Source organism: Podarcis liolepis (assembly GCF_965112155.1).
Source record: "Podarcis liolepis genome assembly, chromosome: 7".
NCBI lineage: Eukaryota > Metazoa > Chordata > Lepidosauria > Squamata > Lacertidae > Podarcis > Podarcis liolepis.
In genome coordinates this window covers 54960650-54988127 of record NC_139561.1, presented here as the reverse complement: position 1 = coordinate 54988127, position 27478 = coordinate 54960650, and the positions used below count along the sequence as shown (strand labels likewise).

General features: G+C 46.5%; 1 protein-coding gene across 4 annotated transcripts in view; it reads left to right on the top strand.

The window, feature by feature from the left end:
• HYDIN (HYDIN axonemal central pair apparatus protein) overlaps window positions 1-27478 on the top strand; it is a 132074-nt gene that overhangs the window by 80071 nt on the left and 24525 nt on the right. For all 4 annotated transcript variants that reach the window (XM_083514875.1, XM_083514877.1, XM_083514874.1 and 1 more), the window contains 26 exons: window positions 642-865; window positions 2324-2461; window positions 4261-4444; window positions 5197-5338; window positions 6154-6328; window positions 7050-7691; window positions 8240-8455; window positions 9862-10055; window positions 10300-10482; window positions 11487-11606; window positions 12063-12222; window positions 12312-12484; window positions 12939-13137; window positions 14748-14847; window positions 16049-16148; window positions 17662-17830; window positions 18856-19094; window positions 19692-19812; window positions 20817-21021; window positions 21272-21507; window positions 22756-22907; window positions 23006-23195; window positions 24242-24353; window positions 24616-24867; window positions 26588-26730; window positions 27138-27356. In XM_083514875.1, coding sequence (XP_083371001.1) covers window positions 642-865; window positions 2324-2461; window positions 4261-4444; window positions 5197-5338; window positions 6154-6328; window positions 7050-7691; window positions 8240-8455; window positions 9862-10055; window positions 10300-10482; window positions 11487-11606; window positions 12063-12222; window positions 12312-12484; window positions 12939-13137; window positions 14748-14847; window positions 16049-16148; window positions 17662-17830; window positions 18856-19094; window positions 19692-19812; window positions 20817-21021; window positions 21272-21507; window positions 22756-22907; window positions 23006-23195; window positions 24242-24353; window positions 24616-24867; window positions 26588-26730; window positions 27138-27356 — 4988 coding nt within the window. The remainder of the gene's footprint in view (window positions 1-641; window positions 866-2323; window positions 2462-4260; window positions 4445-5196; window positions 5339-6153; window positions 6329-7049; window positions 7692-8239; window positions 8456-9861; window positions 10056-10299; window positions 10483-11486; window positions 11607-12062; window positions 12223-12311; window positions 12485-12938; window positions 13138-14747; window positions 14848-16048; window positions 16149-17661; window positions 17831-18855; window positions 19095-19691; window positions 19813-20816; window positions 21022-21271; window positions 21508-22755; window positions 22908-23005; window positions 23196-24241; window positions 24354-24615; window positions 24868-26587; window positions 26731-27137; window positions 27357-27478) is intronic.

Here is a 27478-nt window from a genome sequence, read left to right as displayed (position 1 = left end):
GCTTCAGCTCACTGAGTGATGACCTTGGACCAGTCATGATCTCTCAGCCTAACCTACCCTGCAGGGTTGTTGTGATAATTAAATGAGATGGGGAAGAACCACGTATGCCTTCTTGAGTTCTTTGGAGGAAAAGATGGGATAGAAATGTCACAATTAAATAGCAAATACTCTCCCATAGGGAAACTACTTGAAGGTATGTCTTGCCTAGCGACAAATTAGGAAAACCTTAATGTTATCATGAAGGCTGTGGAGACCTGAGCTGACCCAACAGTGACCTCAGTGTGAATGTTCTGCAACCCCACATCTGAGAGGGCCTCTAGCAGCTCAGTCAGGGAGGCTGTTGTGAGCTGCACTAACTGCATGCCCAGTCTGACCTTTTGGCCCAAAACTAGATACAGGCCCTCAAAACCTGGCTCTGGGTAAAGAGGCCTAATGGAAGAGAGCACAGTGCTCCCTCTCCTTGCTTATGCTGACACTGCAATGGGTAGCCAGGCAGACATAGTTGGCTGAGGCCAACCTTTCCCAATTCACCCACTGAGATCTCATCACTATGCCTTGCCAAGTTTGGATGCTGAAGTAGTGTTCACTTCTCTGACTTGTAAAACATCAAGGAACTATTTCTGTCTGTCTTTCCCATCAAGGAACTGAAGGGCAGCTCACCCTGCCTCTGAATAACAGGCTCAGTACAGAGGCTCTGGGTAAGCACACCTCAGAAGGCAGCCATAGTTCAGAGTCCAAAACAGGACCCCTCTCAGCCATCTCTAGAGGCTATAGGGGAAGCACGGCGACGGCAAAGGGCAAGTCTGAAGGTCACACATCACAAAAGCAGCAGCAGCATCAACAATCTGATCAACCTGGATCCCAGGTGAGAGAACTGAGGAAGAGCAATGACCCAGTGGTAGAGCATATGCTTGGCGTGCAGAAGGTCAAAGGTTCAATCGTTGACATTCCTAGGATGGAATGGGGAACTACCCTGCTTCGTTTAAAATCCTGGAGAGCCTCTGCCAGTCAGTGTAGACAGGCTTCCACCAACCTGGTGCCCTCCAGGTGTTGGACTACAACTCCCATCAACCCACCAGGTTGGTGTAAACCATACTGAGCAAGATAGACCAATGGTCCAACTCACTTTAAGGCAGCTTCTTAAGATTTGCCAAAAATTCCTGCAACCCTGTTGCCCCTTCCTGAGGGGAATAGTATGGTGTCCCAATGCTGAGGCCTAGTGCCCCTTGTAATGCCATTCTGTAAATACTTCTGATACACCTACCTTTCTCTCAGGTGGGTCTCCCAATGGTCACCCATCCAGGAATTGATTAGTTTGTATTTGCTTTGCTTCAAGAATGCTGCAGCAATTTCAGGTCCTCTCAGACCATACTGTGGATTCCTTTTCTTATACTGTTGAGGTGTTTGGGCCCATGCAGACATACTTTTTAGTGCAGATTCACAATGATACAGCACTAATGTTCTGGCTTATACTTGTCCTGGTTTTATTGCAGTGCAACTTCTCCAGCCAGCAATTACACAGTAGCATTGTAGAACAACTAATAAAGCAGAATAAACCCACTGCTGATACACTATTACTGTGTCAGGAATGTTTTGCAGAATACACCCAAAGCAATATACTACCTGTCTAGAGTGGCCTTTGGTTAAACATTCCTGTTTTCATGCCTTGAAGGCAGTTCTTACCAGGTTCTCTTGCTGGCCTTGGAGCCACTGGAAAAAAATGGGTGCTGATGCAGCTGCCCTTGGGAAGAGGAGCCACTTGTGGCTGGTCCACTTGTCTTGACACTTGGTTGGAGCTGCCCCTCTGCCCTTTGATAACCAGGTGCTGACGCTTGGAGAGAGCAATGCATACATCAGGCCTCTGAAGCACCTTCCTTGGAAAGACATCCTGCTGGTTTTGAAGTTAAATGGTGCCATTTGTGTTTAAAGTTTCCCTTAGTCAGAATTTGGCATCTGACCCTCACTCTGTTCCTGCTCTCACAGAGGGCAGCCCAGATGGCCAAGGACAAGAGACACATCTTAATGGGAGGCACAAAAAGACCTCAGCTTTGAGAGACTGGCCCAGAGAGCCATATTTTGTGGAAAGGTCAATTTTCAAAGTGTTGTGTATTTATTAGTTTGTATATGTGTTTCTCTTTCTGCCTCTTCCCTGCCTCAGACTCCCCTCCCTTGTCCTCTTGGCAATTGACCATGCTTTATTCCATCTCCCTAAGCTGGGAGGGAAAGTGGTGACCCAGGGGTGGCTGAGTTGAAGGGAGAAGCAGGTGCCTTCTAGCTCAGCAGGTTTCTTGTAGGAACTTTCTGTCTTATCCCCAATTTACAGATTCCGTCCAGCCCTATTCCCAGCGCTCCGATCCAGCGGCGCCTTAGCCTCTGTGGCAGTGTGGCAGGAGATTACGGCCTGTTGAGCTGTGTGCTTCCAGAGGAGCTATTGGTGGAGATTCTTTCAGAGAGGATGCAGGTAACAGCAGCAAAGGGAGACACTAGCCATGCAGTTTGGGGGTCTCACAGTGGTTCCATCTGGAATCCTGGGCCTGGGTCTGCACAATGTCTGCCTGCCAGGTCAGGAGTATCCTGTCCCTTCCTGCATAAAGGACCATGGCAGAGTTGCAGATGGCTTTCTAGGGTCCCTTTTCCTGGTGTGATTTCAGTGGAGAGCCAGTGTGGCCCAGAGTCCTGTGCACTTGGCTATCAAATACCCATTGCCAAATCACAATTCCTGGCCAATCACAATAAAGAAATGGAGGGACCATGAGCACCTGTCAACCTCAGTTTTTCATTCTAAAATGAGAGTACAGTGGTACCTCGGGTTACATATGCTTCAGGTTACATATGCTTCAGGTTACAGACTCCGCTAACCCAGAAATAGTACCTCAGGTTAAGAACTTTGCTTCAGGATCAGAACAGAAATTGTGCTCCAGTGGTGCAGCAGCAGCGGGAGGCCCCATTAGCTAAAGTGGTGCTTCAAGTTAAGAACCATTTCAGGTTAAGAATGGACCTCCGGAACGAATTAAGTACGTAACCAGAGGTACCACTGTACTAATGATACATTTATTGCAGGCAATTTTATCACTACTATCATATATCAATTCTTGTTCCATCATTGTACATAGTGCTTTATTGAAATATTGTGAACTAAAAAAGTCAGGTTTTTGTCACAAGGAGTTTATAGATCAAATGTTGGCAGTTGTGAAGACTGCCAAGAAAATGGGGAGAGCAAAGAATTGAAGAGATGAGTGTGAGCAGGTAAAGTTACCTGCACTTAGGGTCTCTTGTAGCTGGCAAACAAGAATTAGGGTTTCCTATGGTGCTAAGGGCTATGGATCACTTCTACTTCCAATGAGCTTTAAAAATGTGGAGCAGTAGCTATAATCTAGATCCAGTTGTCTAGCAGGATTCCCATAAAATATATTTTGCAAAGATGGTTGTGAAGTATCCCAGGCTCCACAGACAAAGAGAGGATGAAAGTTATATTTTGATGAGGAATGCAGCTATACTAGAGGGCCACAGTGGGTGATGCTTGGGGAAAATGGAGAAAGGCCAAGGAGGCAGCAGATTTGCCAGAAAAAGCTGTGGCTTCCAGTTAAAGGGCCTGGGGTGGGTGGCCTCAGGTCTCTCCCTCTGTGTTCCAGTGTTACATAGCTAGATGCCACAGCAATAGCACTGAAATCCTAACTGGCATTATCACCGAGGTGCAGGAGCCCAGGTGAGAGTGCCCTGCAAGGAGGCTTCTTGGCCAGTAGCTGAAAAACTCCCTTTTCCAACAGGGAAGAATGGGAGTTGGTTTGCTTTCCAGCAATTCAGTGGTGCTTCAGCTGATTTTAGAACCACTTTACTTATTTATTTAGAGCATTTGTACCCCACTCATCTGCCAAAAAGGTTCCCATAGTATCTTACATACAATGTTAAATTAAACAGTCCCTGCCCACACAGACTTACAATCTAAGAAACACAACACACAAGGAAAAATGGATAGGGTGAGAAAAGGGGGGAAAGCAAACCAGGCACCACTTCTTAAATATTAGTTCTCAGCATGACCAGCTGCCATATGAACAGTTCAGGGGCCGGAGGTGCCTTATGGAGCTGTTTTTTTTTGGCAAAGCTGATGGGATGAGCCTCCTGCTTCCCATCTCTCTCATGCAGGTAGCCTATCAGCAGAGTGACTGCTGCCAGGTGACTCCTGCTGCAACAGGATCTGTGCCTGGCAGTGGCCAAAGCCTTGCCTGAGCCTAACGGGGATGTGCTTTCATTTTCCAACAGCTGAGCGACTGCTATCGTGGCATGGTGTTTGATGGGCTGGATACCTTGTTTGCCCGCAGCATGGCATCGGCGCTTACCTGTCTACTCAAAGCTATCAACAACAGGCGCCACATCTATTTTGTGAACCTGTTCCAGGACTTTGTTGCTATGAAAGCCAGAGAGAAGGCCAAGCAAGAGCAGGAAGGTAAGGAGGAGGAGGAGTTGGGAAGGTGGTGGTCCCTTGCTTAGCCCAGCTGTTCCTCTTTGTTTTGCTTCCACTTGCTGAGAATCAGGGATAGGGGAGAAATTCACTTTTGTATATTTGGTTTACAGGCTTTCCATACATTAGGAAAAATCTTCACTTGCCCCGGTTTTCAACAATTTGGGTTTGTTCCCACAAAAAGGTGGTTTCCTTTAAAAACTCAACAATCTTGGGGTCTTGCTCAACAACTATGTGGGTGCCAGGAAATTAACTTTGTGAAATATGGCAACCCCAAGTGTGCATAAAAATGCAAATATAAGGGAACGTTGCTTTGCAAAAATGTGTTTTAGGCAAAACTGCATACAAACTTACGTATATTAGGAAAAATTAGCAGTCAAATGTTGATGAATTTTCATGAGGATTTGTTTTTTATTTTTATTTTTAAAAAATGCAAACTCATTTGGAAATGTGTAAAACAAACTGAAGAGTGGAAAGGTGAGAAATGGAAATGGAGAGATTCACCCCTCCCTACTGTATATAGAACCCAACCATTCTCTCCCAGGATTTTAGCTTAATGCTACTACTCAGTTTGATCTGCAACTCCCCTGTTTTGCTGTCCCCACCCCCTGATATTTGCTCTGCAATAAATTTAATGGGTTGGGGGCATGGGTGGCATGAGGTATTGCCACTTGCCTTGGATGTGGCTCTCCTGGTAAGTTTCTGGTGTCTTTCTTTCTCCTTTGTCTGCTTGGAAGAACGGGAGCAGCAGGAGGCCATTGCAAGAGAGAAGGTTCGTCTTCAGGAGATGGATGAAGAGGAGTATGATGCTCTCACCGAAGAACAAAAAGTCCAGTTTGATCATGAACTGTTGCTGGCCCTGCGTGAGAGAAAAAAGAGGTCAGAGCAGGCCTGGGAATATACTCTGTCCCTCAAAGAGCGGGGAGGACATTGTCACTGTGGGCAGTGATTGTAGAGTTATCCTTAGGAATGGATGTAGTTCGCTGGTCATTTCCATTATAATATTTGCTGTTCTTCATCCTCTCATTGTGGCTTCTTTCCCCAGGCTTGATCCCTGAACTGTGAGAAGCACATATCCCCAAGGGTGTTTAAGCATGTAAACCGGGGGAGATGAGGGCAAATAAGCATACTTTGAAAGGTTCAAGAAGGAGACCCTAAATGCTGAGCCAACATTCAGACAGCCCAACACACTGCAGCCAGAATGTGGTGATGGCACCAAATCCCTGTAGTCCAGTTTCTGGAACTAAGAGTTCAGATTCCACCTCATCCTCCATATCAGAGCCCTGTTGACTCCAGGCTCCAAAATAGGCTTCAAAGGGCCAAAATGACTCTGACCTGCCAAAGGTTGGCTGACCCATGGTGCACCTGATGACATAATGAACTGCTCAAACAGCCTCCCTAAATTGCTGGTCATCCTGGAAGCCATACTTCTCCCCATGCCTAGTTACCTGGGTTGCATTTGCCTGGCATCGGAGCCTCCCAGCTGCAGCCAGCTGCTGCCTTTTTAGCCAGAAGCAGGGGTGGGAAGGCCTCTGGGCCCTTTTGAGTACTCTGAGATGGGGTTCGGTGGCTGAAGAGGCTGAGCTGATTCATACTTGATCGGGGGGGGGGGGGGGAGCTTGATTGGGGGAAGTTTTTCAGGCACCTGGGAAATGAATTAAGTTCCTGATTTTCCTGTGTGCCGTGCATTGAAGGGAGCAGGAGAAGCTGGCTCGGGAGCTGGAGGAGAAGAAGCACCAGCAGGAACTGGAGCGCCTGCGGGAGGAGGAAGAGATGAAGAGGAAGAGCAAGCGCTACAAGAGGGAGGCAGCAGTGGCCAAGGATAAAGAGGAGGCTGCAGCAAAGAAGGCCCAGCAAGGAGGCAAGCAAGTAAGTCCCAAGCAGCCCTTGAACCCAGTGGTTCCCCCAATGGGTGGTGCTTGCCCCTCCCGCCAGGGGACAGTGGGATTACCTAGAGGCAAGTGGGTGGCAGGGCAGTACTAGAGGTATAAACGACTATCAGATTTTGAAAACCTGGTCTCACTGGACCAAGTTAATCAGTTTTGTTGAAGTAGTTAAACCAAATTTCATTTAATTTTGAAAAAATGTGCAGTATATTGTTACTATTCTGAATTGTATTGTGTTTTTACGTTCCTTAGTGTGTCATGCAAACTGCTATTCTGAATAATGCTTTTTATAGGGTAGGGGGCACTGGGAATGAGTTTACAGAACCAAGGAGGTAGGAGCCCCCAAAAAGTTTGGGAACCACTGATCTAGGGGCATGTGGCTGATGGAGAAAAGAGATAAGATTCCTATGGCTAAGTGATGCACCAGCTCATGCCAGGGCACTTATCTCCACTTGGCAGCATTGGGCAGTTTGAGTGGCTTTGTTTCTTAAAGCTTTAGTGACCAGTTTGTGGGGAAGTGGCCTGCATTTTTTAGGAATAAGCCAAGTCCCAGGTGGCTCTCAACATCATCATCACCATCATGCTGTTGGGACACTTGGATCCTTTAGAATGCTTGAAAGGGTGGCTATCTGGGCTCCTAGCTGCAAGGCTGAAGCTGCGTACTTGACAGGCTCTCCCTTTTCCCCTTGGTTCTGCTCTTCCAGAACGCCCCAGTGCCTGCTTTGAAATCTGACGGGAGGCTGAATGAAGGGATCGAGCGGAAAGCATCCGCCAAGGAGCGCCCAGAGTTTAATGTCAATGACAAAGATGAGAAGAAGAGGAAAAGTAAGGCGGGCCCACAGAATGGTCAGCCAGGAGCTGCCCCACCCGTAGCCCAGGAAGATGAGGAAGCCGAGAAGGAAATGATGAGCGAGAGTGAGAAGAACTTGGCTCTGAGGTTCAAGCTCTACGATGCCAACCAGAAAGACATAGTCCAGATCCTGACCTTCTGGGACAGAGTTCAGTTGGTGCAGCTGCTGCCACCCGGCTCTGAAGAGAAGCAGGAGGAAGCAGAGGACCAGCGGCAAGCACCCTCAGGCCGCAAGGGCAGGAAGGACAGGGAGAGAGAGCGCCAGGAGAGATTAGAGAAGGAGAGAGCAGAGAAGGAGCGCCTGGAGAAAGAGAGAGTGGAGAGAGAGCGCCTAGAGAGGCTCAAAGCGATGGAGGACAACAGGGCTGGAGGGCAGGAGGGAGTAGGGGGAGAACCAGATGTGGGGATCCCATGCTTGGAGTTCCAGGTGCTCAGTTCTGAGGACTCCAGTGGCAAGAGGATCCTGGAGAGTGGCAAGCTGCCAGATATCGTCCAGGTGGGGACCCTCAGTGATTTTCACAGAATGTGGGCTAGTCTCCACACACCAGAGAAATGGGGATTATTCTAGTGGAAAGGAACCTCTCCAGTATTAGCAAGAATGTAGAAATTTAGCTTGAGGGAGCCTTACAGATGTGATTGAATCCTGAAGACATCAGTTTTCATTTAGAGAATAAGCATGATTCTAGCTCTCATAGAATATTGGTTTAATTGTTTATGCACAGCACAGGCAGGTCTTCAGGCAGGCAATGGCAGTTTGAGACAGGCAAATGGCTCATAGTCTCGAGAAAAGAATGGCCAACAGATCCAGACATCCTTTCATGCCATCCTTCAACAGCTATGGTGCTGTGGGCAGCTGGTCTTTTAAATTCCCATTCTATGTGTGGGAAGGATGCAGTTCCACCTAGATGCCTCTAGTCTCCCGTGGCCGATACTAGGAAGAACAATATGCCCACTGGTATAAAGAAAGAGGCAGGTCATTTCATTTGCATTTTACAATAGCAGCATTGCAATGAGGCCTTAATATAGCTTTCTTTCTTGCTGTAGATCTTGAATGGCTTGGGACTGGGTCCTTCTGGGCCACCCATTCCTCCCACTGCCTGTTTCTCTGTGATCCCATATCCGGAGAAGCGGGCAGCACCAGTTCCTGGAGAAGCTCTCAAGCATTTCACCTTCCTCTTACCTGAAGATCCAAGTCTGGAGGAGGACAAGAAGGAGACTGAGAATAACTTGGAGACTCCAGTGAATCTCCCTACAGTAAAGGTAGAGGGCCTCTTTGCTCCTTCATGGGAAAAACAGAACCTGAGAAGGGGAAAGTCCGCCAATAAAGTTGCACAATAAGGAGGACTGACAAATGCCATTGTGATCAGGGAAGCTGGGTTTGTTGCCTGGGAGGCAAAACTAAAAAATGAACCCCTTCTCCATCCAGTCAGGTCTTTGGGTTCCTCTATACGTATGCTTGTTTTCTGTTTGACCCATGCTTTCTAGCCAGGGGTCTGTCTTTGCCCCACCGCTTTCCCCCAGAAAACCTGCTCTTCAGTGCTGAATCAGAGCAAATGTCAATCCACGGAAAACCTGATTGCTGTTTGTTCCAACTGAGCAATAAACAATGGGTTTTCCTGGGAGAAAGCAATGGGGCAAACAGAAGTATGCGTGAGCCCTCTGTCACATACACTGACCAGGTCAGCATGCTGACTAAATCAGAGGTAAGGCTGCCTTAATTGCCAGGCATGTGAAACACATCACACTGGATGGAAAGGAGCACCCCCAACTGTCGTTGACCAAGGGAGAGATGCCAGCATTTGGGGAAGACAAAGATGATGTTGATCCAGAATGAGACTTAAGAAAGCAAAAAACTTTTCACACATAAAAAATACTAAAATTTTAAACTAGACAACAGTTCTGACTACTAGACTTAAGTGGCAATTGCATACTCGCTTACCTGAAAGTAAATAATACAGAACTCAGTGGGCTTACTTCAGAGTAGATATATTCAGGATTGTACTGTAAATAGTGTATTGGGAACTGAATCTCTGCAGACTAAACAAGATTTATAACTGGTAAAAATAGCAGTTGGTTTACGTAATAGGTTTTGGTGGTCTAATTATTACTGATCTTTTATGATCCATGATCAATAATTGTTAAGACTGAGTAACCTAATGTTAAATAAGGTTCTACTAAATAAACAATTTTCTGTTTTTTGGATAATGGAGTAGACATTTTTGTTAAAGCTTCTTGGGATGTTTAACTTATAAATAAAATAAATATCATGCAATGATCTGGATTGATTACTCCCTTTCAGAAAAAAATATTTGCTTGTGAAGAAGTCTAGGCAGTGGATGTCCCTTTGTCACCATTTGCTACTTTTCCCATGGCTCCAGAACCATCCTCAAGATCCATAAGGGGAAATGGAACTCCTGGAGGAATTACACATATAGATTAGATATGTAAAATAGGTATTTCTGTTCATGGTGTTAGAAGGCCTAAAGATTTCTAGTAGTAATAGCAAATCTGGATTAAAAGGGGGGTGGGAAGGAGAAATGGGGGGGGCAGCATTTTGATGAGGACAACTGTGTGTGTGCCATGAAAACCTGCAAGAAGCAACAGCAGTATATCTACAATAAGCTGCCTGCTTCTCTCTTTCCTCCTGTGTTTCTTCTGGGTCTTAGGAGGAACAGACAACCCCAACCCGAGGCAAGGGCAAGAAGGAGAAAACCGACATAACCCGTGATTCTTCAAAGGATAAGAAAGGCAGCTCTCGTGGCAGGAAGGGTATTCATCCTACCCCTGGTGCAGTAACAACTCTGTCAGAGCTAGATCAGGGTGGCCTCACAGGGGAACCATCTACTGAGAAGCTCAGCCGGTAAGGGAGCAAGCAATAGGGCCTGGGGCATGTCTCACAGCAGACAGAAAGCACTTGTGTGCCTCTGGCTAGCCAGGGCTGGGGTGTGGCTTGAAACATTGGCTGAGCAGAAGCAGAAAGTGAGCCTTGCATGCTGATCTGGTGGGGGTGAGGGTGGGCAGAACTCTGCTCCTATGATCCTTGCATACCCATATACCCCACCCCAGTTGTTTGAGGTAGACTCTTTGTGCTTTGTATTCCACAGGTTGACCTGCTTTCGTTGGACGGTCCCTGCTAATGGAGAGGTTACAATGCGCCTCCATTTCTCTTCCACCACAACAGGGTACTTTGATCAGGTCCTAAACTTTGAGATCCTGGGGACCCAGCGACAGTATCAAGTTTTCTGCAGGGGTGTCTGCATATATCCATCCATTTGCCAAGATCCTACGTAAGTGCTAGGAAAAGGGCACTGCCTAGTTATATAAGCCTTCTGGGCTAGGATCCAGAGCTGGCCTGAGAGATGTGTACCTTCACCTCCTTAAAATAAAGCTGCATCTAGTACCCAGCAGAAAGGCATTCTGCAAATATGAGGTCCTGGCACACCACTGAAGAGAGAGGATGCTCCAAGCAGATAACATGTCTCCTGCTGATGTGGTTGCAGACACTGGCTGAGGGCTGTGCCCTTGACTGCCCCGTGAATCTATGGGTCTCTTGCTTCCCTTTGTGGTGAATTCTGTTTTCTTTCTGAAGACTGTAAGGAAAAATGCTGCCAAAGGCTGATATGGAAATCAGACATCTATCTGTATAAAGCAGTTATAATGAGAGTGAACCGCATTCCTTGCCCCTCTTGTATTATACCTGCCAAGACACTGTGCAGTCAGATTATTTGCTGAAGCACCTCTACATCCAGGCAAATAATGAGATGTGGATGCTTGTCCTGAGCAGGTGAATTTTCCAACTAAAAGATACATAGAGATTACACTACCGTGGGGGTAAAGATTATACCTATTTTCCTCATAGTCAAAGAAATTTAGAATTGGATTTCTCTTGAATATCATTGATATTAGTTGACAGTGTAAGATCTGTCTCATCTTGGCACCGAGGCCAAGGGAAATGACTCAGTAGTTCACAGGCTGTTTATTTGAGGGGCATGTTTGTATTGCCCCCCCCTCATGGATGCTATGCCATCACATGGGTTGATGTTGCCACCTGGTGTCCAAGGCAGGAAATGTTCAAACTTGAGACTATTACTACTTCCTGTCCTCCTCACCCAATTCATTTCTTGCTTTCGTCCAAGGTGGACAAACCTCCAGTATGGCCATAGTATGGATCTCCTTCCAAAAGGGATATTCGTCCCTTCCCCAAGGGACCACCTGAAGTTCCACTGATGCAGTCTTGTTGATCTTTCCCCCATTGCACACCTCCTGATGCATTTCTGCTTCTTTCCTCCAGGATTGTCTTCCCACACCGTGTAAAGAGCGTCAAAGCCGATGACATAATATCCAAAAAGTACATCATGAATTTGGGGGTCTTTCACTTTGGCCCCTTGCTGTGTGGGAAGTCAAGGGAAAAGTAAGTGCTGGTTGTGTTCAGCATAAAAGGACAAGCAGTTAGCCCAAAACTTCAGCGGTATTGAACTCACTGGTTGACAGTATACCAGAATTGTTGAAGTGCCCCCACATGAGCTAGAAACCTGAATGCTGGGTCCAAGCCCCATGATCAGTGGTGAACATTTTCAGTGCAAAAACAAGCTTTCCAGGGTCGTGAAATGATTCTTCAAATTCTGCCAAACAATCCCCCACTTTTGTGTTCTCCATCCTGGCTGTAAAAGAAGGCGTGATTCCATGATGCAGGTCTCCCTTGAGTGCAAATTGCTCAGTCCGCACAGGATGTTGCCTGCTCCAGGCAAACATATCTGAGCCAGGGAACATGGGAAGTGCTTCAGTGTTAGACAGTGCCTTGTCATGAGAGGCAAGTGTAGCCCTGCTCTCTCCTGCAACTCCCAATGTAAGCTATTCATGCCTACAGGTACAAGGCCCTGCGATACCCCAATCATTATGAAAAGCTCACCATCCTCAACATATCTCCTTTGGATGCGGAAGTTCATTTCTTCTTCCAGTATGACTCCAAGGCAGTCACATACCTCTTTGACCCCCCTACCATGACACTCAAGCCCAACGAGAAGCAGGTAATGACATGAGGCAACCATTGTCTGTAGTGTGCATTTCACGCAAGTCAAGGCTTTCCAGCTGAATGTGTGTCATCCTGACTCCCCAGGAGCTGACAATTTGGGCTTATCCAACAGCCAGTGGTATATTTGAGGACAACATTGTCTGTTGCATTAAAGAGAATCCAGAGCCTGTAATCTTCCGGGTCAGCTGCCAAGGAGTTCGCCCAGAGCTGGAGCTAGATCGCCGGCTGGTGCATTTTGAAAAGCTCCTATTGCACAGGTAGATCCCGCTGCTTTGACCAATCTCCAGTTGCTTCCTCTACTTTAAGTTCCTTGAACGTTTTTGGGTGCTTTGGATGCAGCAGGAGTTTGAGACATGAACTTTCACCATTGACCTCTGAGCTTTCCAGGGTAGCATACAGTGTATTTCTCTGCACTGAGTGAGGTTTGAAGGGCATGTAAACTGTGAGCATGTAAAACTGAAGTTGCTGGCCTTGTTTATTCAGTTGAGGCTGTGTGCAAATGAATCCTCTGCTCAGCCATTATGCGAGCTACAGCATGGAACTCAGCTGGGTGTCATTCTCCAAGAGATGTTCCCTTCCTTTTGCCATATAAGTCATGGCCACTTTCCCAGTTGGGTGAGCATGATCTCACGTGCCCAGCATAAAGAGACACAGCAAAACTCTTGTAGCCCCCAGAAAACTATGCTGCTTTGGCTTCTCTTGTTTCTGCAGAAAGGAGACAAAGCCACTCTACCTCAAGAACTTCACTCCTCTGCCTGTTGCATGGAGGGTCAGCGGCATGGAGAACATTGGTGATGATTTCTCTCTTGCCGTTGATATGGGTGTGATTGAACCCTACTCGGAGTACTGCCTGCTAGTGAACTTTAGGGCCACAAAGACACTCAACATTAAGAAGGCCATTCGCCTAGAGGTGAGCATTCCTTGGCAGCTACAGTCCAGTTGGTTGGGTCTTGCATGCTGCCACTTTTCCTGGTGTGTGTGGTTTTGTGTTTGTTTTTTTGCAAAAGCTTGGGAGTGTCTCTGGTCCTTGGGGCTGTAAAAATATCAGGATGGCACTTAAAGGAACAGCCCTATCAGGTGGCAGGATGGGGCTCCTGCCTCCTGCTGTGTGTGCTACATTGTCTTCTCTGCAGCCCCTCACTTGGCATACTGTCCCATCAGTCACCCACATTGAAATTCATTCCAGGGGATACTCTGGTCAGCCTCTACATGTAGAAAGGTGAGGACCCCATTTTGTCCTTTGCCTGAAGCAGCATAAAATATTGGCCAGGCTCTGGGCACTTCTTTAGCTCTGTGTATCATTTGGTGTCTAGGGCTTGAACTAAGACCAGAATCAACTTAAAAGTTACACTCTGCTCACTTGCAGAATTTAATTTTTCATCCTAAACTGTAGTAAAACATTGATGGAAATAATGTTTTTTTCTTATTGCTTCTGAGTGCTGCAAGTATCAGTCATACTTTTATTTGAGACCAGATAATTGCAGGTTAAGGCAACAAGAATGTGTGTGCAGATAAAAATGTGTGTGTTTGTTCTGGGCAAAGCCAGTTGTGGAACTCTTCACCAAGCCACAAGCCCTAAGAGGGTTCTCAGCCCCCTCTCATATTCTTCTGTGCAGACGAGTTAAATTTGGATAACTCATTTGGTTAGAGCGTGGTGCTGACAGTGCCAAGGTTTCTGGTTCGATCCTGTAACGGACAGCTGCATATTCCTGCATTGCAAATGGTTGGACTAGTCAGGCACAGCCAAACTCAGGCCTCCAGATGTTTTGGAACTACAATTCCCATCATCCCTGACCACTGGTCCTGTTAGCTAGGGATGATGGGAGTTGTAGTCCCAAAACATCTGGAGGGCCAAGTTTGGCCATGCCTGGACTAGATGATCCTCAGAGTCCCTTCTAAACCTATGAATCTATGAGATATCTGTGAGGTATCTTAACTATCACTAGAGCCTTCTCTAATCTTGCTTCTGCAGGATTTCTTCCATCAAAATCTCCCTCTGTCCTTTCATCAGCCCTCCTCTTCTCTTTCTTCCTCAGGATTCTCTGCTGCTTATAAAGCAGAACCGACCACTCCTGCTTGTTCTGCAGCTCTGCTTCCCATCACCACTCCTCATATAGGCCACCTGAGCTTAATTACAGCCAGCTGGTGTGGGTGGGGAGCACTGCTGCCTCTCCCATCTTTACCACACATATGTTCTACTGCTGGGATAAGGCGTGGCTTCCCACCTGCTCCATTTTCACAAAACTATTTGTTTCCTCTGAAAAGGGGACAGGGAATTGTTCCCATTGTTGGGCGTGGGGTAGCAGTGGCTTACCAAACGTGACAGAATATGACATGGTTGAGGGATTTATTTATTGTGCTTTTAAAAACATCTCCTAGGCTCTTATATCAGCCACAAGGTCTAGCATCATTCTCACTGAATTCTGGTCCAGAAAATATGGCTGTATTGGCAACAAATTTCACCCAGCAAAGAGTGATGCTAAGGGAGCTCAACAGGACTGTTGCTTGCTGTCATTTCAGGTTTCAGATGTGGAAAATATTCTGGGGATTGTCCAGATTGAAAACATCCAAATCATTGCTGAGGCCTATGATGTTGCCCTGGACATCAGCTTTCCCAAAGGTGGGTTCAGCGCTTCCCAGCCAAAACCATTCTGAACTGATTGCTTACTGGAAAGAATGCTAAGTAAGGGTGGGCAGTCAAGAGTAAAGGACCAAAAGGACAATGAACCAATATTGGAAAACTAATAAAAAAAAAAGGACAAGAAACCTAATTCCTGGCCTCCTAAGACAGGACTTCCCTATGTCCCTTTCCTACAAATTAAACTATGCAACCCGTAAGAAGAGCCCTGCAGCAGGATCAGACCAAAAGCCCATCTAGTGCAGCATTCTGTTCCCATAGCAGCCAACTAAAGGCCACTGAGAAGCCCATGAACATGGCAAAGCACAACAGCCCCTGCTCTTCCAGCAGCTGGCGGTGTTCAGAAGCATGCTGAGGAATAACATATAGCCACCATGAGAGCAGCCACCACTGAAGGGGCATTTCTCAGTAGATAGTTCTTTCAACATGGTCATATGTTATTGCTTCTTGTTGCACTCTCCTTTCAGAGAAGCAGATCCTGACAGGTATAGGAGCTCCTACACAATGTAGATAAGTCACTTTGGGAGTGTGTGTGTGTGTGTGTGCATGTGCGCATGATAATAGTGCTTTTGAACCCTTTCCTAAATTCATCCTGTCTCACCTGGGACCTTGTTATCATATGATTGCCTGGAGTGCAGCCTTCCACTACCTGCAAATGCACTCCAAGTGTTGTTGGACCCCCAACTTTCAACAGCCCCAGCCAGCATCATCAGTGATCAAGGATGATGGGAGTTGTAATCCAAAGCAACCTGAGGGCACCAGATGGGGGAAGGCTTGGACATCCCTTTTCCCCATCTTTCTTTCCACCTTTCTCTATGCTTACCTGCTTCATCCAGACATATGCACCACCCTTTGCTCTCAAAGGAGGAGTTTAATTGGTTTTAAAAGGCAGATAAAAAAGAGCCTTGCTCTTCTGGCTGCATCATGGATAACAAAGCTTCTGGGAGAAAGATATAAAGAACTTCAAGGCAGAAACTGCCCTCTGTGAGATGTGCTCTGGCATCCTGAATCACTCATTCCTTAGTACTCTACAGCAATTGCTGCTGCTTCCCTCTGCTACCCCCACTGCTGCCAGTGCAAGGGTTGTAATCTACCTGGTCCTGCCTGTGACTTTTACTCCTAAGGGTGGGAAAATAGCAGTTAAATCCAGACCACTCATGACAATGACTTTTGGTTGCTGCAGGTACAAATGGTGGTGTGGAGCTTGGGAATATTAAAGTCATGGATGAAGCTAAACAAGTGCTGTCCCTGAAGAACAAGGGAAAATATGAGATTGGGTACAGGTGAGCTCCATTTACTCGGAAGGCACCTTCTGTTGTGCCCTTTGTCTCCTGTTGGCTTTATTAGCATGGGCTGAAGATGGTGCACAAACACTACTGCCATCAAACATCACCCTCTTCCTCCTCAGTCCTTCTGAGATTAGTTATTGAGCTTGGCTTTACCCTAATTGTAACCCAGATTCAGGTCATTCTACATTCAGGGCTTTGGTTTAAGTAAATTCTTTGTGTTTCCAATATCTTGGCCGAGGACTTTCCTTAAGGTCTAGGTATTTTGGAGGTAGGAGCAGAGTAAGTGGCATTCCTTCATCCAAGTGGCAGCCCACACTTCCCACCCACACTTTAATTTGGGTTTTCCTTATCTGCAGTAAGGAAAAACTCCTACGTAAAATCCTCTTACAGATAGGTAGCCGTGTTGGTCTGCCATAGTCAAAATAAAAAAATTCCTTCCAGTAGCACCTTAAAGACCAACTAAGTTAGTTCTTGGTATGAGCTTTCGTGTGCATGCACACTTCTTCAGATACACTGAAACAGAAGTTGCCAGATCCTTCTATATAGTGAGAAGGTGGGGAGGGGTATTACTCAGAAGGGTGGTGGGAATGGGAGATTGGCAGATAGCTGAGATGAGCCTGTTGACGACTCTTAACGACTGCAATAGGTCTTAAAACCATGGAGAGACCTGGTCTGAACAAAGACATTGGATTCTTATCTCATTATACATGACCAAGCCATTTTTCACCTTCTCACCCCTTGCCTTTTCCTGTAAGACCTATTGCAGTCGTTCATACCAAGAACTAACTTAGTTGGTCTTTAAGGTGCTACTGGAAGGAGTTTTTTTTATTTTGTAAAATCCTCTGTTACGCAACTGTGGATGTACTGAAGTATGTTGTGTGGGCAGGGTTTTTGTGTGTGAGTGAGTGGTGACATTTTGCTGAGTGTTGTCTATCACCCCTCTACTTCCATTGGCAAGCTGATCCCTGGTGGGCTGCTGATGGAGTCAGACATGGCACACTCTCTCTCTTTTATGCTGCTTTGTGCAAATTTGATATACTGGGAAATGTGTAAGTGAAAAATAAATTTAAAAATGGCTGTGCACAGGCAAACCAATACCTGAGTGCATGGCCTACAATGAATCTCAGGTTTCCAGTACCCAGGGAGGATGGAGAAGTTCCAGGTGCGGGGAGTAGACAGCACAACCTCCCATCAAGCACCACCCACTAATGTGGATGGGAAACATTGAGACAGAGTTCTATTGAAATTCATCATGTGTAGATGAAAGTGCACAAAAGCATGCATGGAAAAATGGGCTCTTCAACCCACAGGCTCATTGACACAGGCTCATTGTGTGCACACCTCACTTTTTGGGGGTCATTATATTAGTTTAAAATGGACACAGCTGGCCACAACCTTTTGGGAAGTTGTTTCAGTATCTCTTCATTTTCTTACTGCCTCTAGCTTTAGTGTCTGTCATGATTCTGGTCCAGTGCTGAGGAGTCTTTGTTTTGTCCTTGCTCTCTAGCTTTGTTGTGGAATCCACAGATCATGGGATGCCCAATGTGACTCCACTCTTCACCATCACACCCCAGAAAGGGAATTTGGGTCCCAATGACCGTCCCACTTCAGTCCTGATACTTTTTCGCTCTGGGAGGGAAGTGAAAATTGAGGAGAAGCCTATTCTGCAGTGCCACGTAAGAGAGCTGGCAAGAGCTAGCAGTAAAGAGGCCTTGAAATGCCTTCACTGTGTATACTTGAGTATGTGTGTGTTTGTACATGGCACATGGACTTGGTGGCTAAGCAGTGCCTTCAATGCATAGCTGCTGCTGTTACAGGATCCTTCTTTGCTTAGGTGGTCTCTCCAGAAATCACCATATAAGCGGAGAAGCCTTAGCAGTCAGCCTTTCTACCTACCAAAGAGACAAAACAGGGAAAGAAGGCTCAGAGCCAGGGGACTGGTGGTGGTAGGATGATGAATGGTCAAAGGGAGAAGAGGGAGCAGACTGGGAGGAGGAGGTGTTAGAAGCTGAAAAGGTGACAGGGTTTAATGAGCAGAGAGAGGCTATGGCAGAGAGCAATCCAGATTCAGAGGAAGAAGCGGGGGGGGGGGGGGTGTCAAAAGGCAGAGTGAAGGCAGGCTGCTGAAGAAACTAGGGAATCTCCCCTTCCTGCTGTGACCAGCTTCCCTGCCACTTGTCTCCCAGAACATGTAGATAAATGAAGAGAGCAGAGCAGAGCAAAGAGAGACAAGATGGAGGAGGCGTAGACTGCTGGGGAAGGAACTGGGGGAGGAGCAAGAGAGAGAGGTGGGAAGGTGGGGACCTTTGGTCCTTGCAATTGCCTCATTGGGGCAAGATCTACTGCTGTGATCACTAGGCCAGCACTGTTTTAGTTTCTTTGAGTAAAGAGTGCCTCCTAGCAGGGAGTCTGCTCTTGTGCCCAGGTGGCATATTCTTGGAGCGCTGGTCTCTGACTGCCATTCCTTATGATGACCTACATGCATTGGAACAGTTCTGTGATAGGAGGAGCCAAAGAAAACCAATCTCTCAGCAGAGTCTGTGCTGGGCAGGGGGCGTGTTTCCCACCTCTCCCTCTGCAGCTTCCAGGTGGGAAGAGAAGAACAAGAGGATCACCAGGGCAAGGATTTGGATTGTGGTGCTTTATCGCCACAAGCTAGAGCTCATCCTTCTGCCAGCCTAATCTCTTGTCCTCTGTCTAGGTTGTTGAGCCCAACCTCTGCGAAGGAGGAGAGATCATTGCCACCATTCCCATCAAGGTGTCAGTGCATTGCATGTTTACCAAATACAGCATCACCCCCCCATCACTCATAAACTTTGGGCCTGTGGTACTCAATTCCCGGAAGACCAACAGCTTCACCATTGAGAACAAAGGGATCCTCGACTTCAAGTATGGCATCTGCAGGCAAATCCGAGATGTGGTGATCCCACTGAGGAAAGGGTGAGCAGGCAACGGGGGGTGTTTTCTTGAGAGAGAGGATGGATTTGGGCTCTGAACTTGATTGCAATTTGGAGTGTGTTCTCAGGCAAGGCCAGTGTGGCCATGCAGAATCCACATGTTCAACCTTCCTTTTCCTTTCAAAACCTCATTAGGTTCCAAAGAAGTGTCATAAAATCCAGCCACTGCAATAAGGCAGCATGTTTCCAGTGTAATGAAACTACCCTGAAGGTTTGCTGCAGTTCCCCCGCCTCCCAGCCTAGAAGACTCCATGCTCTCCTTTTCACCCTCCATTCATCACCTGACACACACCGTCTAGCTGCGACATGAAGTCATTTGCCCCTCTGGTTTCACCACTTCCTCATCAGCCTGAGATCACTGGCCCCATGCCAGCCAGCCACGGACTTGTGGCCCTTTTGGAGGTGCCTGTCTGCTGGTGACTCAGACTTTGGGAGCCTCTGACATGTGTTTGTTCATGAGTTTATCCCCAATAAGATGCATATTTCAGTTCATCCCAACTGTAGCAAAGTCAGGCTCTGGAGTGGTGGCTGGAGTCTACATCCCCATCCAGAAGTATTTTGTTTCCACTTTCTCTTGCAGACCCTCTCATGAGAAGACCTCCCGCACTAGTGATGTCTACCTTGGCCGGCAGACTGCTCAGCTGGGAAGGCAAAGCAAGCGCACAGAATCCATGCAAAAGGATGTGACCACAGTGGTGCAGGTAGGCAGGGGCCTGCTTCCCCTTCATCCCCATGAGCTCTGGGTCTGGCGTCTGGGTCGCTGGTGCTCTTTCTAGGCTCCTTGGGAGCTATTCTTTCCTCATTCTTTCTCCTTCAGACCTTCTGGCCATGCAGGGATAGTGTTTCCTATTGGGCAAATGTGAGACATCTTACTGTTTTGGGGAGGTTGGGTGGGAATGGTATTGCCAAATATGTTATTGTTTTCGCTTATTTATACAAGCAGCAACAATCAATATTCAGCAATTGCCTGTCCCCCCCAAGCACCAAATGTCTATTTAGTTACATTTAATGTTTAAGTCACTTCAGTTTTTAAGAAAAGGTATCATTCCACAAGTCTCTGTGTGTTTTTGGAGGCCTATATCCATGTTCTGTTGATGTTGCCCGTGTAATAAAACTATGCCGGGTTGATTGAAAGGGGTTTTTTTTTGTCTGTTCGACTCTCTTGGATGTGGGTTGCCCATTTGTTCATTAAGTCCCAGATTCATATAGAGTCTTCCAAAACCTTGCTGGTTTTCAATGTTGTAACTTTGTGAATTGCATCTGTATAGACATTACTGTTGTTAGTTGCTTTGAGATGCTTTGTTAGAGACCAATGAATGAATTAAATGAAGTATCTAAACAAGCACATGTGCGCCATCTTGGCAGGTGCTGTGCTCAGGGAAGGAAACCAGGGAGAGGAGGCAGAGAGCAGCATTCCTTGGGAACAACCTCTCCCTCCCCAGGTGTTCCACATTAATGGACTCCAGGAAGGAAGAGCAAGTAGGGTTGGATGCTCTGATTTGGTCCTCAGCTTTCAGCATCCTCAGCATTGGGCACACTGCTGCACCTGTGTAAGGTTTGCCAAGTGCAGCTTCCTTACGTTGCCAACTGTCTCTTTCACCTGCTTCTATAGTAAACAGACCCAAAATAGCTGGTGCAGCACTACCTGCATTGGTTCAGTGGCAGCTGTAGTGAAGGCTGCCTCCTGCTTGGGCTCTCTCCATAGGCTCGCTTCTCCCTTGGCATATTCACCGTCTCCCCTGGATTTGGAACCATTCCTCCGGGAGGCCATCAGACCATCACTGTGGACTGCATTGCAGATGCAGTAGGGAAATTTGAGGAGTACATGGCCATAGAGATCACTGACCGAGACCCCGACGACAACCCTGGTGGCATTCAGTACAGTCTGCTTGCAGAATCGTGTGTCCCAGGTAGGTGATAGTAGCAGCTCTGGAACCATCACAACTGGAAGGAGAACTAATCTCTTGAGTCTCTTTCATTTTGCCTGCCATCTGCAGGGAGGGAGGGATTTATTTTGTCCTGTGATATTATTCCAGGGAGTAGCCCTCCTTACCCTGAAGCCCTGTGAAAGGAATGATAAATAATTACTTTTGGAAGAGTTGCTCTGTCCTATCTCAACTTCAATATGTAATTAAGTTGTCCTCACTGTATTTCCCCAAGGTTTTGTGATGGATGACATGGGGAGCATTTTTGAGGAGCATCGAATCTGCAACAGCAGCAACCTCAGCCAGGTTCTGAAGACCATAGGATGCGAGTGTGTGTTTGTGACTGATGAAAACAAGTTCATCTTCAATAACGTTTTGGTTGGGCACCAGGCAGTTGCCCGGTTCAAGATCTGCAACACTGGCCGAATCCCCTGTGATGTGGTTTTTAGCGTAAAGTCCATCTCTTCCAAGGTGAGAGCATCTGCTGTGCTGTGGTGGTTTTGTGTGGTAGCTGCTGCTGCTGCTGCCACCACCCCTTAGATTGGGAGTTAAGATTGTATTTATTTAACACGGCTCCAGGTGGCCATCATGGGTCTCTCTTGCAATCTTCCTAATGTTCCTCCACTGCTAGCTTTGATACCATGCTTTTATTTCCCCCTGCCTGACTGCCTACCACAAAACAGATTCCTTTCCTTGTGCTTCCTGTAGCCAGTTCCCTGCAAGGGTTGGCTAGGGCATGTAAGTTACATGACTGCAATGGGAAGACTGGAGCATGGGGAGGATTCGCTTTCCCCATCTATATTCTCCCTGCAAGAGTGTACATAGGAATGAATGGCCATGCCCACCATCATGCGCTCTTGTGGTTGCATATGGCCCTCAGGGGTAAGCAAAAAGTTTGCCCATCTCTATTTAAACCCAAGAAATCACCATGTACATAGCTGAAACAGAATAAAATTAATGGTCTAGGAATTTCATGTGGAAGCTTGTTATATAAATACAGGGAAGAAATACAGGGATGTTTGCCCCTATCATAGCAAACTGGGTCCATTGATAAATCAGTCGTGGCAGCATTTGCTGCATTGGCAGAGCTGGCGGCAGCTTGGAAGGAAGCAGGCTAACTGCCAGACCAAAATGCCACAGCTAGACTGGTAGTGGCCGCCAGGACCATATAACACTGGTCCTGAAAGACCTACATTGGCTCCTGGTATGTTTCTGAGCACAATTCAAAGTGTTTGTGCTGACCTTTAAAGCCGTAAATGGTCTTAGCCCAGTGTACCTGAAAGAGTGTCTTCACCTCCATCATTCATCCCAGACACTGAGCTCCAGCTCCGAGGGACATCTGGCAGTGAGGTTACAAGGAACCAGGCAGAGGGCTTTCTTGGTAGTGGTGCCTGCCCTGTAGAATGCCCTCCCATCAGATATCAAGGAAATAAACAACTATCTGACTCTTAGAAGACATTCGGGAAATTTTTAATGTCTAATGTTTTACAATTTTGTATGTGTTGTAAGCCGCTCAGAGTGGCTGGGAAAACCCAGCCAGATGGAAGGGGTATAAATAATAAAATTATTATTATTATTATTATTATTATTATTATTATTATTATTATTATTATTATTAGTCCAGGAAGTGTCCTACCATTCTCCACATCCTCTTATTCAGGGAGGGGGCTTTCTGTAAGTGGTTTTTGAAGCTTCACCAGCTGTATGATGTTTCCACAGTCCAGTTTCCGGATCAGTGACATCTTTGAGCTCCAACCAGTGCGGATGTGCATTGCCAGCCGTTCACATGCCTTCACAAGCCTGACCTTCTCACCGCAGAGCATGCAAAACTACCAGTGCATTTTTGAGGCTGCTGTTGATGCACCGCCCAGGTATCCCAGTCATGGCTGATGGAAAGGTGGTGGCTCCTTTGGGCCATCTTCTAGACATGCACCCAAGGGCAATGTGTTCCCTTGTCTCTTACTTTCAGTGTGGTTGCAAAGTCAAGGAATTTATCCTTTGAGGTCACTGGGGATGGCAACCTCCCTCAGGTCACCATCATGCGCCCTGTGCTCCGCAATAAGAAAGGGAACCCACTCCTACTCTTCAGGAGGCTCCTGTTGGGCCATACAGAGATCCTTCCTCTGGTCTTTAAGAACTGTGGCAGCATCCTAGTCCAGGTAGGCAGGTTTGGGCATGGCAATGTTGCTCTTATGTGGTCCATAAGGTGCACTTATAAATATTTTTCTAAATAAATAAGTAATACATATGTTGTTAAAATATATTAAAGCGGTTTACAGCAATAAAACAAAACAAAAAATGAAAAACCATATGAAAAGTGAAAAAGAGGCATCAGTTAACCATTGTGGAAGAATGTATTGCCTGCATACACCTGGGGAAATAGGAAGGTTTTCGGCAGGCATTTAAAAGTCAGCGTGGAAGGGGAACCCATGGGCTTTTTTATATACATGCAGGGAGAGCTTTTCACTTTCTTCCCACCACCCCAATCACAGGGACAGCCACTCCAAATGCCCTGCTTTGATTTGGTGCTTCTTAGATCTTTGGGACCATATATGAGGGGGGGGGGAGTGGTTCCGCTGCCATCACCCGACCCTCCTGTTCTTATTTCTTGTTCTTTTTTCCACTCTGCCACACATCCCATCTGAGGGCTAGCCCTTGAGGAAGCAACTCTTGGCCACCATTGCTGCCACTGGGGTGTGCCGCTGAGTGAGGCTGCCCAGGAGAATGGGTGGATGGTGGATGGTGTCCCTCCCCAGGCTGCCTCCCCTCCACTGTTGTCCAAGTAGCTCTCCACTTTTCCCCAGCTGCATTCTTCTTCCATGTGTTTTTCAAGCTACCCAGGGTTCCTTCTTCAAAGGGCTCAAAAGTTGCCTCCAGGAGGCTTTCATGAGTGTCTGCCAGGACACTAAAGCTACCATGCCAGAGCCAAGGGGGAGAGGGCGGTGCAGGATTGACTTAAATATCCTGGGAACAAGATCTGGCCTGGAGGTCAGCAGTTTCCTATCCCTAGTTTAATGTATTAAAGGGTTTCATAGCAGCATAGGCTGAATTGGTTACCTTAAACATCTGGATGTTAAGAATTTACAGAAAAAGCTGTCAGGCAAAGTTCTGCCTATTTGATAGTATTCCAAGGTGCTGTCTGGATCTAAATGGTCTCCCAGGACTCATGGCTGTGTTGCTTTTCTTGTTTTGTCCCTTTCCCCAGCTGTTTCTCAACATCTCAGATGAAAATTGTGCTTTCACTTTGAAACACAGACCCACTACCAAGTGCATTTATATGACTTCTCAGAATGAGGAGAATGAACCCAGCGAGGGAGGTAAATGACACATACGTGCTACCATGGCAAGGGCACAGTAGCTGTGGAAAGGTGGGTGGGGCTCCCTGTGGCACTTTCTTCCTTTTAGCCCCTTGTCCAGAGCACTGAGATGGCTGCCTGAACAAAACGTCTGCAGAGTGCAGCTGAAGGTCTTGTAAAGAAAAAGCAAAGGAAGGGCCTTTTCTTTCTCCCTGAGATCTCTGGGCGTTGTGGCGTAGGGATTCTGATATTTTGGTCTCCTATTTCCTTTATCCTTTCATAGTCAGGAAACCTCACACGGCCACTCTTGTCCTGCACAATGGGGAATCTGCTGAGTTTGATGTGGTTTTCCAACCCACCTTGGCCCAGCGCATTGAAGGACTGATCCACCTCTCTATTGTGGACAATCAGTACGAGGAGACCACCATCCAAATGGTGGGCGAGGGCTACCAGGATGATGTCGTGCTGGACAACATCCACAGCTTCATTACGGAGACTGATTCTGAAAGACATCTGGAAGAGAACACGGCTGAGGGTGAGAGAAAGGGTGAAAGATGCTTCAGTGAACTAGGGGTGGGGCCGCTAGCAATGGGTGACAAATGTTGCCTTGTTTAGAGATCCTCCCAAAATGTGCTGGCCATACCTAGCTGATCACAGATTAACAGTTAATTGAGGCAATGGATTTCCTCAGAGCAAAATCTTACCCAGAACTTGAAGATTCTATGCTGGGATAATAAGACAAACAATAATTCTTCTTGCATGGACAGCTCTCGAGGCCAATTTTATTTTTTTTATGTCTCAAGAATATAATTCTATTACAGAATAAAAACTAGTAACTGTATTCACATCTTATGCATAAGTAGACCCAACAAATGTGGTAAACATTCGTGATATGAAGGCTATAATATTATTCATTTTTATTGAAAATATTTCAATTAAACAAAATAAAGTGGAAAACAAGAAAAATGAAACAAATGGTGCATAAAAAGGGGGAAACTCACTATAATGACATACATACTTATCTAATACAAAGGCATATAAATGAAATTAATATTCTAATACATACACGATTATGTATAATCTACTATATTTTTATAAATGGCTTCCAAATGTCATAATAGTGATCCATAAACAGTCTATGTCTATAAGCTATTTGTTTCTGTGTTGCAAGAGTTGTCATATATTCTATCCATTGATTAAAGGGGGGCATAGATTTATGGTTCCAGCAGTGGCGGAGGAAGAGGAGTGCGGGGTAAGCACACCACCCCCAGCAGCGTGATCCCGGTGGGGTGCCATCGCAGCTCCCCCCCCCCCCCGCTGCCCATGCTGGGCGCCACGTCCCCACAGGCGGCATACCATGCCCCTGCCTGCTGTCTGCCCCCCGGTGCCGGAGCATGAAGCTCCGCCACTGGGTTCCAGTGGATCAATATCAGTCTTTTAGCCATAGTGAAGGTGAAAATAATCCATTTATGCTAACCAGTTGTCAAATATAGTAGGTAGATATTAAAATAATACCGTCCTCTGACAATACTAGCTTTCCCCCCAAAGTAATATTTATACACTCTAGCACTTTCTTCCAAAATTCATAAGCATTGGACATTGCATAAACATACTTTTCAAAGAAGCATTATTACATCTACAACAGGTTGTCATAGATAGTCCCTTTCTATACAAACATTAGAGTCCAATAAATTCTAAATATTATATTTTGTAGTATAAGACACAATTTTAAATTCATCGACACCTTTGCTACAGAAGTTGATTTCTATATTTCCTAAGATAAAGAAAGTAGATTTATATCTATTTGCAGCAATACTTCATACGTATTACTACATTGTTAAAAAACAAAACATAGGCAGCTTTTTTTTAGTAGTATCCCATGGTGGGCCAGATCCTGAGCCCCTTCTCCCCCAGCAGATCACTTTGAAAGGTTGGTGATGCACTGAGGAGATGGAAGCAAACTTGTGAACTTAGAAACCTGAGTTCTAAGCAGATGGAAAACAAAAGCAGGCAAGCAGCTCCAAACTGTAGTTTGGCAGCTATGCATATGGACATTCAAACCATGATGTGGGTTCTTAACGTTCAGTGCATACCATGGTTGAGTGTGGCATTTGAATTGAGCTAATGGGCAAAGGGGCTTCAAGGATCAAGAAGGCAAGTGGGAAGTAAGAAGCTACGCCTTGTGACAATGTCTTTATCACTGGGAGGCAACAAAAGCTGCCCTTGTTCAGAACACCTGGCCTCTTTCCCCACAGCTCCCCGAATAGATTGCGTCCAGTTTGGGGACTGTCACATTGGCAGGTCCTATCAGGCATCATGTACCATAACCAACCACAGCAAGTCAGATGTGATGAGATTTGAATGGCCGACTTCAGGTCCACTTCACTTCTCCCCACAGGTAGGTGGAGGCACCCCTGTCCTCAATTCTCCTTTGCTGCCAAAGCTCCCAAAGGCCCAAGGCTTTGCACCCCACTTATCTCTTGCAGGCTCCATTGTTACCAAAGGTGGGGGCAGGCTTCCACAATTGTTTAGTGTGGAATTGCCACATGTAGTCCCAACTGGAATGAAAATATGTTTCAGTATGTTGAAGATCATACAGGGGAGGCTGCAGCCTGAAGTTGCCATTGTGCTTTTCACCAGTGCTGAATTAATCCCTAAGGAGAAAAGTGCAGGTCACCATCAGCATGCACTCAGTTTACTTTCAGGGCTGTCCAGTGATCAATGCAGGTCTTTTATGATCCTGCTATTTCTCCTTGGTTATCTTGCCAACATCTGACACTCTGGTTCTCCACACCCCTCCCCTAGGTTGGCCACCTCCACAGCGGGTGCACCAAAAACATCACAGTAACCTTGAAATCTAGCCTCCCCGTCACACTGAAAGAACAGGCCATCAAGTGCAAGGTGACCAAGATTGCCTTTCAGTTGCCAGCTGACCAAGTGCCTGATTGGGACGATCGCCTCCACACTGTCAAATGGGTGGACATCTCAAAAAGTATCACGACAACACGCCCAACTAAGAAGAAGGTAAGAAACAAGGGAGTGAAGAGGTGCTCAGAGAGGTCTCATGCAGGCACTGATGGAGCTGAATGGAACAAGGCTGAATTCTGCATCAAGGGAATGAGGATTCTAGGTCCAAGACAAATTGA